The sequence below is a fragment of the Myotis myotis genome, unplaced genomic scaffold (assembly GCF_014108235.1).
Source record: "Myotis myotis isolate mMyoMyo1 unplaced genomic scaffold, mMyoMyo1.p scaffold_m19_p_2, whole genome shotgun sequence".
In the NCBI taxonomy this organism is placed as follows: domain Eukaryota; kingdom Metazoa; phylum Chordata; class Mammalia; order Chiroptera; family Vespertilionidae; genus Myotis; species Myotis myotis.
The window spans coordinates 195,495,726-195,516,171 of record NW_023416324.1 but is presented as its reverse complement, the minus strand read 5'-3'; the positions used below and the strand labels follow the sequence as shown (position 1 = coordinate 195,516,171).

At 42.8% G+C, this 20,446-nt stretch overlaps 1 protein-coding gene across 6 annotated transcripts in view; it reads right to left on the bottom strand.

Annotated features, from left to right (window-relative positions):
- Positions 1-20,446, bottom strand: part of VEPH1 (ventricular zone expressed PH domain containing 1) — a 200,290-nt gene that overhangs the window by 94,259 nt on the left and 85,585 nt on the right. For all 6 annotated transcript variants that reach the window (XM_036350438.1, XM_036350440.1, XM_036350439.1 and 3 more), the window contains one exon: positions 15,399-15,619. In XM_036350438.1, coding sequence (XP_036206331.1) covers positions 15,399-15,619 — 221 coding nt within the window. The remainder of the gene's footprint in view (positions 1-15,398; positions 15,620-20,446) is intronic.

The following is a 20,446-nucleotide window of genomic DNA, read 5'->3' as shown; positions in this document are numbered from 1 at the left end:
ACTGTTTCACCTGTGTGTCACTGCAGTGCCTGTGCTAGAGGTAGGAGGTGAGGCCTGCAGAGCCCTGGCCAGCTCTCCTCCCTGCTGAGCAACTCTGCTGCTCTCTCCCTAGCCCTTCTCTTATTCTAATTGATCTGCCCTCCCCTAAATAAATTCTCTTCTTGTTCCTGTGGGACTGCAGGAAAAAAGTAGCATTCCCCCCACCCCCCAAACATCAAATTTCACATGGTTATAGTAAATCGTCCTAGATAATTTTATTGGATCAGTTTCTGATTTTTTAAAAATAAAATTTTCTTACTTATGGAGATCTTTCTTTTATTCATTGTACTCTTTATATCCATTTTCCCATCTATGAAAAGGGGTCCATACTTTACTTAACTCATAGGGTTGTTGGGAAGATGAAATGACAGAACCAGGGTGAAGTGCTGCTCCTAGCACATAACAGGCAGTCAATAGACGTTAGGTTATCCAGTGGTCGGCAAATTGCAGCTCGGGAGCCACATGCGGCTCTTTGGCCCCTTGAGTGTGTCTCTTCCACAAAATACCGACTTCTGCACATGGGCCACGAAGTTTCAATCGCACTGTACATGTGCGCCCGCACATGGTATTTTGTGGAAGAGCCACACTCAAGGGACCAAAGAGCCGCATGTGGCTTGTGAGCCGCAGTTTGCCGACCACTGGGTTATACTATTATAATTAATTGTTTTTATTACTGTAGTTCCCTTGGAATTTAATCTGCCCTGCCTATAGCTTGTGTTAATGTATAAAGAAAACATCAGTGGCTGAAACATAGGCTGGTCAATATTCCATATCTCAGAGGAAAGTAATGTCCCTGGAGAATGCAATGGCATTGGACTTTAGGAGAGGACGGTCCTACAGCTTCTTTTCCCTGCCCTGTCTCCAGGTACCACATGTTGGTGAGTAAGCACTATGGCTTGAGTGAGTTAGAGGGCTCTCAGCTGGGAGCATGACTTCTATCTCCCGCAGATTTCCCTCCGAGGGGACTTTGGGCAGGAGAGACCTTGTGAGTTATCCCTGGATGTCCACCAACACCAAGAGGGGCAGGGCAGGTGTCCTGGGGGTAGGTTTGCAGGTAAAATACAGGATACCCCACCAAATTTGAATTTCAGCTAAACAACAAAATTTTTTGAAATTTTTTAGTATGTCCCTAATGGGATATACTAAAAATGTATTATATTATACTAAAATGATTAAACGTATACTAAAAATTGTTTGTTCTTTAATATTAAACTAGGTGTCTTGTATTTTCTATTTGTTAAATCTGGCTCCTGATTCTGGTAAACCCCTGCTGCTTGGTGGGCAGGGACCTGTACTGCTCACTTTTGTTCCCCTGTGCTTGGCACACACAGGTACCTGAATAAATGAGGTGAGGCCACCTTGATTTCTGAATCCAGCTTGCTCCCCCCAACCTCCTGAGTTCTGCCAGATGCTCATGAGGCATTGGCAACTTTTCATGGTCCACAGGGGCTGATGCCATTTGATAAATATAAAATGTGGAGGGAAGCAAGGAGCAAGAATAGGAGTGAAAAGAGAGATTTGCAAAGGGCCAAATACTAAGAGTGAACAAGCAACTCTAAAATGTCTGGGCCAGCAAAGGGCCGTGACCTCTAGATATGAAGCTGATGAGTAGAATTTTCACCACAAAGACTTTCTGCTATATGCAACCTTTGTTGTCATCATGATGTGGAAATTTGTATGACATAGGAGTCAAGGGACTGGGGTGGCAATAAAGAGTCACCAAGGCAACCAAAATTGCAAGATTGACCAAAGAGAACTTTCCATCACTGGCCATCCATCATTCTACCTGGCTTGTCACAGTTTTCCTGGCAGGGAGTTAGGGCAAGTTATGATTCCAATAGATTGTTTGGTCAGGAAATGGTAGATAAAAGATTGAATTTATAATAAACATTCACTACTTCTTTGGTTCCTCTCTTGGTTTTCTTTCTTTATTTTAATATGTGTTTATTGATTTTAGAGAAAAAGAAAGGAAGAGGGAGAGGGAGAGAGAAACATTGATGTGAGAGGGAAACATGGATGTGGGAGAGAAACATCCATCAGCAGCCTCCCCCATGCACCCTGACCAGGGATCAAACCCGCAATCCAGGCATGAGCCCTGAATGGGAATCAAACCAGCGACCTTTCAGTGTACATGATGATGCTCAGCCAACTACACACGAGCTACACACGTCTGGGTTCCTCTTGACTTTTAAATTTAAAAAGATTGGAGAGAATTTGTTAAAAAACAAAGACCCTTTCCAGAGATAAAGCCTGCACCCCTTCTAGAACAAGGAAACACATTCCAAATGTAAAAGAACTGGGGAGCCATGGGGCCTCTAGATATGAGGCTGATGAGTAAAATTCTCACCACAAAGACTTTCTGTTATACACAATCTTTATTGTCTTCTGTTTGGAGGTGGGGGCCAGTGGGCTGGGTTGTTATTTCTTTTCCATTTGTCACTTTTAACTCCAGAGGTAATTTTACGGAAATCTTTGTCAGAGTTCTATAATCCCCTAAATATTAACTTGGCTTTAACTCAACACGCCACATTACAAGAGGCTCAGATGATTTCCAGTCTGAATGATTTCTGGTCTCTGTTGCCAAAATAAAGTTAAAAAAAATACCTCTAGGGATGCCCAGGGGAGGCCTAATTACCTCCCTCTGTGGGAGGGGACTCCCCTTGGAAACAAATTGGCCCCTGGGCAGCTTTCTGCTCTCACTATGCTGGGAGATGAGACTACAAAGCTGGCAGGCGTGGGGAGATTGGCAGCCTGTCTTCCTGGCTCCTTAAATCAAAGGAAAATCATATTAGTAAATGTTTGAAGAGCTTGGCTTACGGTCCCTTGTCCAGGATGTGTACTCTTGCAGACTTAAGCTTGTTAGAGGAGAAGGAGGAGAACATAATGGATAAAAACCACACGAGAGCCCTACATTCTTGGGATGCTATACTCCTTACTCTTCAGCAATTTCTTGGGTCATCGGTCATCATAAGAATCACAGAGACAGACCCCCATCTGTTTGGGGGCAGCAGTGAGTAACGCTGCTGGACCACTACACTATAGTTAAATACTAAGGGAAAGGATGATGATAAGTCTAGTTCTTGGTACTCTGTTCTGCCTTGGACCTGCTCATGGGTGAGAGTGGAGATCAGCAGGAGCCCAGTGATATGGGGACCAGAATGTGGTCATGCCACTGGGAGAACTCTGCTCAAATGAAATGGCTAGGGTCTATTTCATTCACACAAGATTTTAAAAAAATATATTTTTATTGATTTCAGAGAGGAAGGGAGAGGGAAAAAGAGATAGAGGAAGGGAGAGGGAAAAAGAGATAGAAACATCAATGATGAGAGAGAGTCATTGATTGGCTGCTTCCTTCACTCCCCACACTGGGGATTGAGCCTGCAACCTGGGCATGTGTCCTAACTGGGAATCGAACCGTAACCTCTCGGTTCACAGGTCGATGCTCAACCACTGAGCAACACTGGCCAGGCCACACAAGATTTGAAAGAGATTTCAAAAGGAGGACATTGTGAGGAAGTGAACCAAATCTGGCATTACAGGGAAAAGACCTGGGCTCATGACTCCAGTATCCTGTTTATCAGGGATGTGGCAAGTCTTTTTATGACTCCATGTGTCATTATTGTCATTTAAAATGGGACTCTGACACTGCATCACCAGATTGCTGGGAGTGTTATGTAAGATAATGGATTTGACTATGTAGCCCATACAGAATGGGTATGAAAAAGTCAAATGGTAAACCCTGGGTGGCTGCTGCCCAGTGTGGGTGTGGATGGCTGACTCTAAAAGACCACAGCTTGTACCTGAGAAATGAAGCCTGGAAGATGAGCTGCTTCTACTCAAAGCCAGGGAGGACTATGTGGTCCCTCCTACCACTGCAGCATCCCAAGGAGAGTGGTCCTCCCTGCTGGGTGAGCATACAAGAACGGGGATGTGGAAATAGTTGATTTAAAAATTTTTGTATTTCATGTATGAATTTTGAGTGATTACGAACATAAAGAGAGGAAATGACCACTCAGATGCAGCTGCTCAGTGATTTGCTCACTTTTCATTCAAGCAACATGACGGAGAATAAGATATGGAAAAAGAATGAACAAAAAGCCCAGCCGGTGTGGCTCAGTGGTTGAGCATCAATCCATGAACCAAGAGGTCAGTGGCTTTGATTCCTGGTCAGGGTACATGCCCAGGTTGTGGCTCAATCCCCAGTAGGGGGTGTGCAGGAGGCAGCTGATCGATGATTATTTTCCTCATTGATGTTTCTATCTCTCTAACCCTCGCCCTTCCTCTCTCCAAAAATCAATAAAAACATATTTTAAACAACAAGCAAAAAGTGCTAAGCCCCTGCCCTCGCTACTCAAATGGAGGCACTGGACATCAGCATCTTCTCGGAGGTTGTTGGAGATGTGGGGCTCTGCCCCAGGCCTATCAAATCAGAATCTCCAGGAGCAGGTGCAGGTTTGAGAAACACTGGCCCAGATCATGAGAAAACAGAATCTTAAGCGGACCAGGGCGGAGGCATTTTCCCTTGACCAAGCAAGGCAGCTAACTGAGGGTTTCTTTCACTCACCCTGCAGGGAGGTGAGACTGAAAACTGTGTGTGCAGTGTTTGGAGCTGGTGCATGGTAAACTATATGCAGTTCCCATTCCATAGTTTTGTAATGTGCAAGACGTTTAGGTCTTTTGTTTTTTGGTTAATCCTCATATTTTTTCCATTGATTTTTTTATAAGAGAACGTGGAAGGAGGGAGCGAGACAGAGAGAGAGAAACATCGATGTGAGAGAGACACATTGATTGGTTGCCTCCTGCACATGCTCTGACTTGGGCCAGGGATGGAACCTACAGTTGAGGTATGTGCCCTTGACCAGAATTGAATCTTCGACCCTTCAGTCCATGGGCTGATGCTCTATTCACTGAGCCAAACCGGCTAGGGCAAGGCATTCAGGTCCTTATCGATTTTTTTTAAAAAATATATATTTTATTGATTTTTTACAGAGAGGAAGGGAGAGAGATAGAGAGTTAGAAACATCGATCAGCTGCCTCCTGCACATCTCCTACTGGGGATGTGCCCGCAACCCAGGTACATGCCCTTGACCGGAATCGAACCTGGGACCTTTCAGTCCGCAGGCCGACGCTCTATCCACTGAGCCAAACCGGTTTCGGCCCTTATCGATTTTGAGGTAAAGGTACCTTGTCAGTTTTTGCCACTGATAAATACTGTTCAGATGTCCCCCGGGTCTTTAGTGGGGACCCCTGAGACTAGAATGGGCGACTGCATGAGCAGCAGCCTGAACAGAAGGCTCCTGGATCCTAATGAATGGCCATCTGGAGGTGGCACAAGTCACAAAAGCCCTTGTAAGCTGTAAAGGCGTGTAAATGGGAAGTGGTAATGTCATGAGCGCACTTTGAATCAGGGGTGAGAACTGTAAAAACAACACACTCCTCTTTTTCCAGCCTAACTTTACCATCTGGGAACATGAGCAGGTGACAGGGTCTGGCAGTGGGGATGAAGGAGGGGGTATCCGCCATGGAGAGAACAAAAGTTAACACGTGTCACTCTCCAGCTTTTGAGGCTGGAAGAGCAGGAAGATGGTGAACTTTTCCTTTTTGCTCTATCCTTTCATAGTCTCCACTCCAAACATGATATCCTATGCTATTTTTAATGGAGAAATACAGTTAAACTCGGAAATGGAGAAATAGGGTTAGTCAAACTCACTGATAAATGAGCTGGGGCTAGAACTCTACACACAACCCTGTGTATGGGGACAATTCCTACTCCACCTAGAATTCAGCTTTTACCTACAACAAAATCTAGCTGACAGCCTTCGGGGTCCCAGCTAATACAAAGTCCACCTTTTGCCCGACAAACATGAACACCATTAAGAACTGTTTCTCCTCAGCTGAGCTAGTCCACGATGGCTGTATCTAAATCATGGCTGACATGTGTATTCATTACCTTTCATTTATTAAATCTCTTTTGTTAGGTCCCAAAGGAAAGTTTGGGGAGTAAAATATTAGTTATTAAAGATAGTTCTGAGATTTGTCCAGACTCAGCTGTGTCAAGCATCTAATGCAATGCTTCTCAAACCACCTTTAAAAAAAAATTTTCATGTCACAGATGAATATTTTTGTAAAATACAGTAAAAATAAATTACCAGAGAAATAAAATGGGTAAAATAAAGACATACAGGATATAAGCTCACTGTTCATGCACTTGGGTGTTGCAACAATGTCAAATTGCTACGAAAGTTCCAAGCCTGTGGTTCCCAACCTTTTTTTGGCCATGCCCCCTCTAAGCATCTCTAAAATCCTGATGCCTTCCCCTCCCCCATTTCATATAATTCTTATTATTCAAAAGTGAACTCCTATCCACGTGGAGTTAACTCCATTAACGTGGTATAAACAGGCTCCTAAAAAACATGGCATTCATGAAAGAGAAAAATACAACATTGAAAGGACAGTTGAAGTACTGAGGAAGAAACCACTAAGAAATTGTTGAAAAATAAAAATAATATGAAGTGATATGAAAAAATAGCAAATAACATTTGAAAACATATAATAAAGAACTGAAATGCATAAATATGTCACAATATATATTTATATACTGTATATGAGGCTCCTAGAACCATAAGAAATGCCCAAAATTCACTGTTAATAACTCACTCTCGAATTGCCCCCCTTAAAAACCAAATTGCCCCCCTGTGGAGCGTGTGCCCCACGTTGGGAACCACTGTTCTAAACTCTTATTTTCAGTCTCTGTAATAACCTTGGTGCGGGCTGGTCAGGAACAGTTTGCAGCTGTAGCTCACGAGCTGTGCTTTGAGTAGCTGTGGTCTAATGGACATGCTAAGTGAGATCACCTACTCTAATGCCCGCCTGGAACAGAGTACTGATGCTGTTAATGTTTACTGAGGGCTTCCTCGGCACAAGGCACTCTCTGTTCTAGTCGGCTGCATGTATTACTTCTCCCATGATCCAGTGGGGCAGATGGAGAAGCTGACGGACAGAGATGTTGAGTAACGTACTGAAGATCAGCTAGGAAACCCAGCATTAAACCCTGCCTCCAGAGCTCACTCACTTCACACCCTTCTCCCACTGCCTCTCAGTAGGTGTTCAGTTCAGATGGCATCTGAATCTACCCTAGGAATAAGTAATACTTATTATGGGATTGGTGATAGTACAGTAACCAACAAGAACCATTGTACCCTAGTATCTCTTAGTAACGTCCTATAGGAACAGTCACCAGAGCAGAATTGACATTTAATTATTGAGCAACCCTTCACAGTGATCTGAAACACGAATTTTGGCATCCCCTTTAACCAAAACTGAAAAGGTGCTCAAAACTCAGGAAATGTCATGCAACTAGCAACCTCCAGGTTCAATTATGATTGATACCAAAAAGGAGCATTTGGGGAACTAAAATAGCAAATAGCTAGGTCATGGGGTCAAGTAAGAACTGTTTTAGCCTCAGCTGTCACCCCTCCCACGGGGCCGTGTGGTCAAGTCGCTCTCCCCTCTTGCTCACAGTGCATTTTTCCCTGCCTCCAGGCTAAAGCTTTGGTGTTCCTGTCTTGTTTGTAATGGGAAACGGAGCCATGAAGCTTGATGAAAAGCTGTTTTCCTTTTTGGTGTATCTTGTATTTTGAACACTGCTGGGTTACAGGAAAGGGGCCTGCTTCCCCTGGCAAAGCTGCAATTGTGCTGGCAAAGCGGCCTGCCCCCAGCCCCAGCCCTCTCAGTCCACACTCGCAGAGTCAGCCCTTCTGGGGCCTCACACTTCCTGGGCTTCCTTCACTGTCTCCAAAGCCGATAATGATGTCTCCCACCTACATCTCTTGCTGATAAACGAATTCCTGAAATACCTTTCCAGACCTTCACATCACCATAAACGCTGCTTTAAGGAAGGACAAATGGTGGAGTAAATGAGCAACAGATGGAACATAAATGGTACCACATGTCAGACTTAACCTCTTCAGTGAGAAGAGGGGCAAAAACCCAACAGCCTCCCTTCCTTCCCTATACAAGAAGAAATAACAATAGCCACAGTTACTGCCACAAATGACTGTGATGGTGTTCCTTTTATACCAGTGACTAGCATAAGACCTCTCTTGCTTGGAAAGATATACTTATTTTTTATTAAAACCCTGCTTACTTTGGTGGGGTAAAATTACATTGAGCTTTCTCTAAGCAGGGGGCAATGCTGACCAGAACATCACATGTTTTTAATTATGGTCCTGAACCTCCTCATGTACATTCTATGAGCCAACAGTTGCTCTCAAAGAATCAATTTCTCCTTGTATAAACATGTGTCGCTTAAAATGGTGGGAGTTCTTGTAAGCACTTTTTTTTTTTTTTTTTTTTTTTTGGTTAATCCTCATCTGAGGATATTTTTCCATTGATTTTTAGAGAGAGTGGAAGAGAGAGGGAAAAACAGAGAGAAACATTACTGTGAGGGAAACACATCAACTGGTTGTCTCCTGACCAGGGCCTGGGCCGGGGAGGAACCTGCAACCACGATACGTGCCCTTGACCTTGACCGGAATCGAACTTGGGACCCTTTGGTCCTCAGGCGGACGCTCTACCCACTTAGCCAAACCGCCTAGGGCTTGTAAGCACTTTAAAAACTATTTCTTTACATTGAGCAAAGGTTCTGAATATTAGCTCTCACGTCTGGGGGACACTGGAGGGGCACAAGGAAAGATATCTAACACTCAAGGCAGGACTGTGAGTGCGGACAAGTGAGTAAGCTGTTTGAGCTGTAGTAGGTCAAGGACAGAAGGTCTTCCCGGGCAGGAGTGAGTGGGGAAGACCTCATGGGGAAGTGGTACCAAACTGGAGTCTTGGAGAAGGGCAGCCTTTGATGGGAAGAGAGGCACACAAAGGGCATTCTGGAAGGTAACGATAAAGGTTACTGAGGTACCACTTTTGGAAGGAAAAGGCAAAAATCACCCTTGACATTCCTTTAAGTTTCTTTGAATTATCCATGATATACTGTGAACACTGTAATTCTCATCCACACTAAAATTTGGGATCTGTTAGGTCGCCAAAGGAGGAACGAATGAGGCCAGAGTGGTGAGGGATGACGAATTTATTCAATCATCGGCACATCAGGTTACTGAGCCTGGATGGCTCCAGCCCCCAGTGACGGGAGTCAGCAGCTTTTAAAAGACTTTTGGCGGGCTTTTTTCTGGGCAGAGACTTCTTTATGTGTACCCGGAGGGGGGATAATGAAATGTGGTCACTGCAAATGAAATGGGTTCTCAGCAAAGGGAATGTCCATAGTGAAATGACCTGGAAAGCCAGTTCCCGGGGGAGGGTTATCAATTCAATTGCTTGATCAAACCTAACAGGATCCATTCATTGGACTACATTGAAGAAAGAAATGAAGGAAAATTCCAAGAGCTGGTATCTGGGCATTTACACTATCGTGTTCTAACAACTGTCATGGACCTAGCAGGGCGTGGGAAACTGGGTAGAGAATTTTATTTTGTTCTTGCCTGTACTCAAGATTTATTCCATGTACCTCTGTAAAATCCTTACATATATTTAAAGACTTCGTTGCTGTGAGGATTAAACAATATAGCAACAAAAGACCCTAGCATAGAATCTATGTGGTAATGATACCATTGTAATTAGAAATGGAGCAAAGGGAAGGCCAGACACTATAGGCATGTCATTTGGGCAGCTTCACCAGGAAGCTGCAACTTTGCACTCCCCAGGGAACCATTGGCCTATTTCCTGCAAAACACTGGGGGGAAGGGATCCAACAAAGGGGAGATAGACTCATGCCCAGTAAAGTTGGGATGACATAGGGAAGGTACTTGCTTGTCAATCAAACTGGGGAACAGAGATCATTGGCCAGAATGGGCGTGGCCTCTGCAAGCATGCGGAAAATTTGAGAACACTTAATCTACTTAACAATGGGGTTCGCTCTCTTGGCTCTTGGTGACTCTTGACTCTCAGGGCTCTGTTGGTTCTGCTTCCAAGCATATGCCTGAATGGCCCTCAGCCATGCAGAATGGACAAATGGACTGCTGTGGGAAACACAAGCTAAGCTAGCCTGATGCTGGACTGGACCCAGCTCCAATGGAATGGAAAGGAAACACTGGACACTGGCTCTGTTTTAGCTCTACTGAAGCCCCAGCTACCTTTTTCTATGCCTGGACTAAGGGAAACAGACCTTTGGAAACCCAGTGGTGTAATTTCACGGAAATAATGTTTTCATCATATCTCATTCTCCCTGCGTGAGTCTCAGAAAATTCCTTTTCTCAGGATATTGCAAGAAACCCACCCCCCCCATAAGCAACAGGGGGAGCTGAGGCCCTCTTCTCTCCATTAACAGTAAGAGCTAATCAAACCTATAGACACAGTATTCCTCGAAAAATTGTTGAGAACTTGGCTCCCGGCTCTCTGCAATCTCTATTGTGGGCTCAATACAGAGGCATCACGCTTAAGCTCCTGGGCAATGCCTTCAGGGACTGTATATGACCCAGGGTTAGGTTCATATGTGACTCCCAGGATGTCAAGATGGGAACTCTGGAATGACAGGTTGCAAAGGGTCTCAGAGTTTGAAAAGGGTCTTTGCAGGTCATGTTACTGGTCTATACATTAGGGCCATAGATTGACTCAAATTCCTGGCTCTCCCTTGTCATCCATTTCTTTGATGTTCATTGCATGAAATTTAGGATAAACCAAAACTCTGGGGCTATTCCAAGGAGGACAGAGTTCTTGGAGCCATTCTACTCTGAACATGCTCTCCTTATTCTATTTATCATTCATTCTCCCACACACAACATGTGTTTTTGTAATCTTCACCTGATGATATATTTTTATTGAATTTTTTAGAGCGAGAGGAAGGGAGAGAGAGAGAAAGAGAAACTGAAAGGGCAAGGGCTATGCCCTCCATCTTGCCCCGTACCCTCCATGTTGGGGCAGCCGCCATGTGCTCAGGAAAGTACCTTCTTCCCGGAAACCCAGGCCTCTGCTGGCCACGCCCGGGATTTCTTTAAACTAACCAATGACAATCAAGGGACGTGTGCGCCATAGAGATGACCACATCCTGTGTAACAAGACCCAACTTGCGCCTGGCCAGTCGGCAGGGCCCACAGTCAGCTCCCCTCCCCTCACTCTATTAAAACCCTGTTTTTCCCACAGCGGCCTCACTCTGCTTCCTGTTGCTGCGTCGGCCAGGAGGGGGAGTCGAGCTAGCCCAAATAAAGGACCCTCTGCTTTTGCATCGGACTGGCTGGCTCCCTGGTGTGGTCTTTTGGGGATCTTGAAATCTGGGCATAACAGAAACATCGATGGGTTGCTATTAAATCTGCAACTTAGGTATGTGACCTGACTGGGAATCGAACCCACAACCTTTATGGGATGATGCTCCAACCACCTGAGCCACCCAGCTAGGGCCACACAATGTTCTATTTTTTTCCCCCTCCATCTGCCATCTCTTTCCATTCATACCTAAATCAGAAATACACCTATCCAACTGGTTGTGTCTATAATTTACCTTTCATTCTCCTTCTTAAAATGTTTTCCAGGCCTAATTCTTAAAAACAAAACAAAAATAAACACAAAATCTCACCACTACTACCACCGTCACCACCAAAACAACAAAAGAACATACCACCCATTTAACCAAGCAAGAGGATTGGGAAAGTTTTAACCATACACTTTATGTTAAAACTGTTCTTATAAACAACTCATCCCCCGCCCCTCCGCCCCCCAGTGGCTCTGATGGCTTTGGCTGGGGTTTGAAAGATGGATCTGAGGGAACGGTCACCCCTGCCCCTCAGGTCCCCACCTTGGCCCTGGACTTGGAGTTGTGCAGGTGTTCTTTCTCCTTTCCCTCTGCTTTCCCCTTCTGCCTTTTCCTATTGCCCTCCACCCTCCCTACCTTTTCTCATTACTCCTATTTACTTCCAACCCCGATTTTCTTTCCACAGTTTTCATCCCTCAAAGTTTCCATCCCCAGTTGGGGCCTGAGCTGAACCTCCTACTAAGACCACCTGTGACAAACTGTCCCCAACTCCCATGGTGCCTGATTAGAGCAGTCTCCCTGGCGCCACATGCCTTTGGCAAAGACACCTCTGAGTCTCTGATCAGTGGCTGCTCAGCCAGTGCACAGTTGTCGGAAGTCTCCTTCCCCAGCTTCCCCCAGGTCCTGGCAGACAAATGGTTCAAGGGATAGTGGCTCACACAATGGATAGTGGTTCAAAGGCTCACACACCGTTCCCCCTATCTTAACACCTTCCCTTTTCCAGTCCACAATTGCTGTTACCCACCTCCTGCATCCCCAGAATTATTTTCAAAATCTAAACTCTTTGCTTAGCTGTCCTGTTCTTTAGCCTTTGTTGTTTTATTATTTAGATATAAACATTTTTTCCTAAAACACAGGAACAAGAAAGGTGCCAGTGTGCTTACCCGATGCTTCTAATAAAGCTCCCCCAGTTAATTCAGAGTCATTCTGCACGAAGAAGGCTCGCGTCTGCTTTAGTTTTTCTTTCCCTCTAGGATGCTAATTGTTTTCCTTTTCATTATCTGATAGTTTTGGCCTGAAGTCTAAAATCTGGCCTGCTGGGCTATGTGTCAGATTTGTAAATTAGATGACGTCTGTTTTGAATTTTATCATCTTTAATTTTCTTTCAAGCTCTCTTCATTTATTCATTTCCCCTCCAATTGTAAGGATCAGACTTTGCTGGATGCCTTAGACAAAAGCGCCGACCTTTCTGCTTTTTGGGGGCACAGATTAAAATTACTGAAGTTACATGGTCACAATGAAGGCTATTCAGGGAAAAGATGTTGGGAGAGAAGCCTTAGCAACCATCCCAGAGAGGATGAGCAGTTGCCACAAATGCTGGCTGTCCACACCAGCGTTTTGAAGTTCCCACTGAATAATTATAATCGATTAGAAGGAGATTGACAATGAAGGTTGAACGGGGTGAAGTATTTTGAATTGAAGAGGTGGTAGAGATGGCAATGGTGGTAGTACGTGAGGTGACTAGTGACCTTTTATCTCTTCACATTTAATTACCCTCTTTGCTTTTTTCTCAGAGAAATAATAAAGGGAAGCTTCAATGCATTCTCATACATGAAGACTCATATTTTGATAGTGAGACCTTATGCTTTCCTCCTATTTACATACCTGCTAAATTCTTCTTTTCATGGGGAAATTGTTTATTGCTTATGGTTTTGGACTTACTTATTAAGGATCAATTTTTCTGTTAGAATGCCTAATGTAATACCCTTGTATAACATGTTTTCCCTTTATATAAACCTTTTTCACACATATAATCTCACAGATGTCAGTTGGCCTCTTGCAACTTTGCATTTGTAGAGGCAATAGAGAACGGATGAGCGGCTGGCCAGAACATGTGCCTATGCTCTCACATCGGATCCAGATGTTAGTCATCACTGGGAAGAAGAAATAGCAGGCTGGCTGTGGGCAGAATACAAAATGGCTCCCCCAAGCACCAGCTGTAGAAGCTCTAAACAAAATTTCCGAAACCGCCCCACAGACATTGGCCAGCAGTGACTTTGTGCTTGCACATAAATGACAAATCACCCCTTCATGATGCTGGCCCTGGATTTCTTGGATGCTGCTGTATTTGGGCTGTTGCTAGGCAGATCATAGGTCTGTGAAAATGCCATTTTTAAATGGAATATATAGATAGCAGTGGTTTTCATCTAGGGGTGATTTATTAATGCCTGGAGATGTTTGTGGTTGTCATAACTGAAAGAGAGAGTTGCTATTAGCACCTAGTGGGTAGAGACCAGGGATGCTGGCAAATATTCTATAATTCACAGGACAGCTTCACAACCAAGAATTATCTAGTCCAAATTTTAATAATACCAGAGTTAGAAGCCCTGGCATATAGGCATCTATACAGTGAACCAGGTAACAACAGATTTTCATATGCACAACCAAAACTATGGTGTTGATAGAAAAGAGCCCTTGTTGCCGAAACCGGTTTGGCTCAGTGGATAGAGCATCGGCCTGCAGACTGAAAGGTCCCAGGTTCGATTCCGGTCAAGGGCATGTACCTTGGTTGCAGGCACATCCCCAGTGGGAGATGTGCAGGAGGCAGCTGATCGATGTTTCTCTCTCATCGATGTTTCTAACTATCTCTCTCCCTTCCTCTCTGTAAAAAATCAATAAAATATATATATTTTTTTTTTAAAAAGAAAAGAGCCCTTGCGATTTGTCTTCCTTAGATGAACAGTGGTTGTTCACCTTGATGACCACTTTGGCCAGATTATACTCTCTGTTGTAGAATGGGGGAAGAGACCTTTCTAGATTGGCTTCCCTCTTGCTACCTCTTTTCTTGGTTGTCAGCATCATCTTCCATGTGTATTCAGTCACTCAAACTAGATATCTCTGGGTTTTCATCCACTCTTCTTCCCTTCTCCTCACCATACCTCCTACTAGTGATCAACTCCTCATAATCCTGAGCACTCTCTCATTATAATGATCTGCCCCGACTTCTTAAATTCCCCACCACCGACCACAATTGAAGGAGCCTATTGTTAAGGTTTCAGCACTAGCATCCTGGTCGCGCTCTCTCCCTGGCCAGCCTGCTGTTCTTGCCAAATCCATTCAGTGCTCCACAACATTAGCCACTTCCTCATTCATCTAGTCCTTTGGTGAGAAAATATTTATTGAGTGCCTACTCTATGGTCATTTCTGTGCTAGGAGCTATGACCATTCTCTGGATTAAAATCTTCCCAAGCTTCCATGTTGCTTACAGGACAAACCCCTTGATGCAGCATGTAAGTCCTCTGATAATCTGCCTTTGACCTAACTTTTCGGCTTAGTCTAATGCCCTATGCTGATGACCTTGAACCTGCCACGTTGAATCAACTACTTTTCCTTAGTCCAGCTCACACACTCTTGAGCTCTTTTATCCTTGCATGTGAGGAATGTCCTTCTATTTGCAGTGTCCTTTCTACTCTTATTATTCATCCTGTATAACTTACTCTAGTACCTACACAGCTGCTTGGCACATGGACACTACTCAATAAATATGGAATGAACTTAAATTTCACCTTCTCTGCAAAACACTCTTTAATTGCCTGGCTGTTGGTCAGTATGTGTCTCATGCTCCCTAGTTCATTGTATGCACTTCTGTTAAAACCCTGTCACATACCCTGACTGTGAACCGCTTGAGGGATGGGGTTTGAGAGTACCCTGTATTTAGAAAAAGCCCTGGTAAGTGTCATAATTTATTTAGAAGTTACTCTAGGTTGAGATAGTAGGTTTGGCTTTCTTTGGGAAGTTTATCGCCTGCAAAAGAAAGTGTAGCTGCCTGTGCTCTGCCTCCATGGGTTCTCGACAGATTCCCGAGTCCACAGAAATTCCCGCTCACCTGCCACTTTGGGGTTTGGTGGTTTCCAGTTGTCGGGTAAGGAGCTTGGCAATGGCAGTGAAGCTGTTGCTCATGCGGAAGATGTCTCTGCTCTGAGGGCCCAGGAGGGAGGAGAATGTGTCTGTGATGCTCTTAATCTCCAGCAGGAGAATATGGTGAAAGGAGTGCTCCATGTTGGCCAGCTGACTCACCAGAAATGGCAGGCAGCTCCTGGCTCTCTCCTGCCAAGAACAACAAAGAACATGTACAAATGTTGGTGGGAATGTAAACTAGGACAGCCACTATGGAAACCAGTATGGAGGTTCCTCAAGAAATTAAAAATAGAGCTACCATATGGTCCAACAATCCCACTTCTGGGATTATTCCCAAAAGAAATGAAATCATTATCTTGAAGGGGTAGCGACACTTCCATATTCATTGCAGCATTATTCACAATATCTAAGACACAGAAACAAGTGTCCATTGACAAATGAGTGGTTAAAGAAAATCTAAAGAAAATGCAATAGAATATTATTCAGCCATTAAAAAAGAAGGAAATCCTACCATCTGTATTAACATGAATGAAAATGGAGGACAGTATGCCAACTGAAATAAGACAGACAGAGAAAGACAAATACTGCATGGTGTTAGTTTTAAGTGGAATCTGAAACAAACAAATACTCATACAAATTGAGATGAGAAAAGAGGTTTCCAGGGGCTGAGGGAAGGGGAAAATAGGGAGAATAAAAGGGTACAAATGTTTAGTTATAAGATTATAAAATCTGAGGACCTCATGTATAACAGGGTGACTACAGCTGATAACATTGTACTTTGTAATTGAAGTTTGCTAAAATATGGGAGGTGATGGACATGTTAATTAACTCAATGGAGGAATCCTTTCACAATGTACTGGTATATGTATATCAAGTTATCACATTATACACTTTAAATATCTTATAATTTAACTTAGCAATTATACCTCAACAAATCTTTGGGGAGGAGATGAGGAAGAACAACGAAGAACAAAGGCCTATATTTTAAGAGTCCTGTGACCTGCAGATGGTAGTTCTATGGGTGTTCACTTAGAGAACTAGCTGCAGCTAAACAGCGTTTCATTCAGAGTGCCTCTGTATTTGCTTCTTTGAAGTTTTAATTTTTTTCCTGATTTTCAGGAAAACTTTTTAAAATAAATCTTTTGTTCTGTTACTCCTTTCTTATAAATAGGTAAATTGTCTCATTGGTCTATCTCACCCAGTCAAAATCTCTCAACTTCCATTAATAATCTGACCCCACATACCTCCCTTTCCAAGTTTGTGGCTTTCTCTGGCCGGTCTCCAAGCCTGTGCCTCACTAATTCTACCTGCCCAGGAGAGGCCTGGTCAATCCTGGATCCATCCATCTGCCTTGTATCATCAAACTGGTGTCCAAAGTTTACCTCCTCTCCACACGACACGCTCACTCATTGTTTACTTTGGGCATCTTTCAATATGTTCCATAGAGTATGTGCCTGGTCAAACAAGTAGATTGTATTACTTAGTTTTAATCAAATTGGCTCTCACAAATAACTTAAAAAAACTGAAGCAAGCATATAGGCCTAACCAATGGACATGGACAACAGGGGGGTGAGGGCATGAGTGGGAGGGATAGGGGGTAACGTGGGGATAAGGACACATATGTAATAACTTAATCAATAAAAAAATTTAAAAAAAATCCCTAAAAAAAAAAGAAAGAAAAGAAAAGAAACTGAAGACAAAAAATGCAGGCATGAGTGAATAACAAGAAAATGGCATGTTTCCTATACCTATCAAAACTCCTCAACAGCCATAGTAGGAGGTGCCATAATTTAACCCAACATGACTAGAACTTTCCCAATTTTTTTTTAATTATCAAGAAAGTTATTTGAAATGTAAATGTGCACCCAACACAAATAATGCTATACCATTAAAAAATAAAAATAATTTTAAATATGGCTTATTTCAATTTTAATTCCTCTTTTAAAATCTTATTTTTATGTATTCAATATTTTTGTAATGTTAGCATAATAGAAAATATGTATAAATATAAATAAGTATATGTATTGGAAGTTAATGCTCAAAATCCCAAGTGGTAAATGTACAGGTTGAAGTTATTCTTTTCAGCAGGAACTCCCTTTTACTCCTTGTTCTAGTATTTGATGCCTTAATTTCTTTCAACATGTAAATCTTGTCTCTTCCATGAAGCTCTCCACTGTGCCCATTTCTCTCTGAATTTTCACTGTATTATAGATTATTTTTTAAAATCTTGTTTAGCACTTGATCATTTCTTTATTCTTGCTTTTATTTAGTTACCAAATAGGTATTACATGCCCATATATGCTTGTGCTAGATTCTAGATGACAAAGATGAATTGGTCTCTGCCTTTAAGAGATCCACAATCCCCCTTTCATTTATAATTCTCCAGTGGTTACATGTACCAGCCAAGTCTCCTAAAGGGGCTACTTCTCATATATCAATCATCTGCCTGGCACAGAACTGAGTGTGTATGTCTCGGTTCATTATTTGAAGCAATCTCCCAAGCCAAAATATGACCTGACAAATAAAGCATGTAGTTGCAAAGGAATCTGTGCTTTACAAGAAATATTTATTACAGAACAGATTTAAGTAGCGAAGTTCTCTACTCTTTAATACTTAACTTGATTTTCAAAGATTCCATGTACAATTGCACTGGGACACATCTCTTGGGGAAGTAGAATACACAGCTTGACAGCTAATTGAAGAGATATATGTATTCATTAAAGGATTAAAATGTTAGATAAATAAAAAATAAGAATTGGAATAAGTTCCTGACAGCCCATTTTCTATTTTTGGCTCATACAATTGCCAGGTTGCAGAAGGACACTTAGATGTTCTCAGATGCTCTTGAGTCTAATATATATATTGCAACCTAGAGTCTTTCATGCATGCAAGGGCTCCGAATGAGAATTCATAGTATGCAGTGTATCTCAGGGACATTTTCCATTCCCCATTTAAAGGCAAAAGCTGGATGGGTCCCTACCATGTGCTAGATCCTGCTGTAGAAGTTAGGAACACAGAACTGAAGAAAATACCTGCCATGACAATGAGGCAACAGATAACAAACAAAATGCACATGTAAAATATATAGTGTGTGGGATAGAGAAGTGTGCCTCAGAAAAAGATGGGGCAGGGAGGATGTCAATGTTAAATAGTGTCATCAGGTCAGATCTCACAGAGAAGGAGACACTTGAATTCAACAAGCTTTTAGAATCTAAACCCAACATTCTCAGTAACCATAGAGAATAATTACAGTAAAAGTCACCCTGGTCGATACAGGGAGGTCAGGAGATGAAGAACTGGGACATGGGAGATGTGCCATTTTCCTACTGAGCATGTAATTTCAAATTTCAAGTAACTTCCTCAGCTTCTGATTTAGATTTCTCTTTAGCAATTTTTTTTTTACACTGTGTCACAAACATTTCATGTGCTCATCTAAGTGTCCCTATAACTTCACTAAGAATTCTCACCTTGGCCTGGTGACTCAATAGGTTGGAGCATTGTCCTGTACACCAAAAGGTTGTGGGTTCGTTTCCAGGTCAGGGCACATACCTAGGTTTGGGATTTGATCCCCCACTCTGGGTGTGTACAGGAGGCAACCTATCATTCTCTCTTTCTCTCTCTCTCCATTCCTTTCTCTAAACATATCCTTGGGTGAGGATTAAAAAACTAATAATTCTTTTCATTATAAAAATTAGCAAGCCCTTTCTTTAGAGCATTTGTCTTCCTAAAGGTGAAGATGGTTGTGTGAGTATTTGCTGAAAACAACATAATTCTGAATGATCTTCTGGCAGGCAAATTGAGCTGAAGGGAAAATTAATCACAGTGCAGGAACAAGAAAAATCATGGCTCTGGAACTAGCATACGAAACCAAGCCAATTTCATATGGTTTGTTCTAAAACCTTGGAACATGTCCAGGTACCTCTCAGGAGTAACAGATATAATTTGGGATTAGAAAGTGTGATGTTAGGGTAAGAAGGGGGTTAGGAGATTCTGATTTCTTTCTTGGCTCCATGATATTTTGTCTCAGGAACCAGTGATTGCATTTTTTTCTGCTTTCAGTCACCTCACTGTGGGGACAGGGTCAACAGTACCTATTTCAGAGAGGAAGGGAGGGGGAGAGACAGATAGAAACATCAATGATTAGAGAGAATCATTGATTAGCTGCCTCCTGCATGCCCGCTACTGGAGATCAAGTCCACAACCCGGGCATGTGCCCATGACTGGAATCGAACCCAGGACCCTTCATTCCCAAGTCGATGGTCTATCCACTAAGCCAAACCACCTAGGGAAGTACACCTTAATTGCAGACCTAGCCTCATCTCTTCTGACATAAATTGATTATTTATTATTAAAATAATAATAGCTAGTCTACAGAGAGCACTTAATCTAAGTGACAAGCCTATTATATGTTTTAAAAATGCAAAGGACCTAAATAGACCCCTTTCGAAAGAGGACATATAGGAGGCCAAGAGATATATGAAAACATGCTCAAAGTCACTAATCATCTGAGAGATGCAAATCAAAATGACAGCAAGGTACCATCTCACCCCTGTCAGAATGGCTATCATCAACAAATCAACAAACAACAAGTGCTGGAGAGGATGCGGAGAAAAAGGAACCCTCATGCACTGCTGGTAGGAATGCAGACTGGTGCAGCCACTGTGGGAAAAAGATTGGAGTTTCCTCAAAAAATTGAAAATGGAACTCCCATTTGACCCAGTAATTCCACTTCTTGGAATATATCCCAAGAAACCAGAAATACCAATCAGAAAGGATATATGCACCCCTGTGTTCATAGCAGCACAATTTAGAATACCTAAGATATGGAAACAGCCTCAGTGCCCATCAGCAGATGAGAGGGTTAGAAAACTGTGGTACATCTACACAATGGAATACTATGCTACTGTAAAAAAAGAAGGAACTCTTACCATTTGCAACAGCATGGATGGACCTGGAGAGCATTATGCTAAATGAAATAAGCCAGCTGGAGAAAGATAAATATCACATGATCTTACT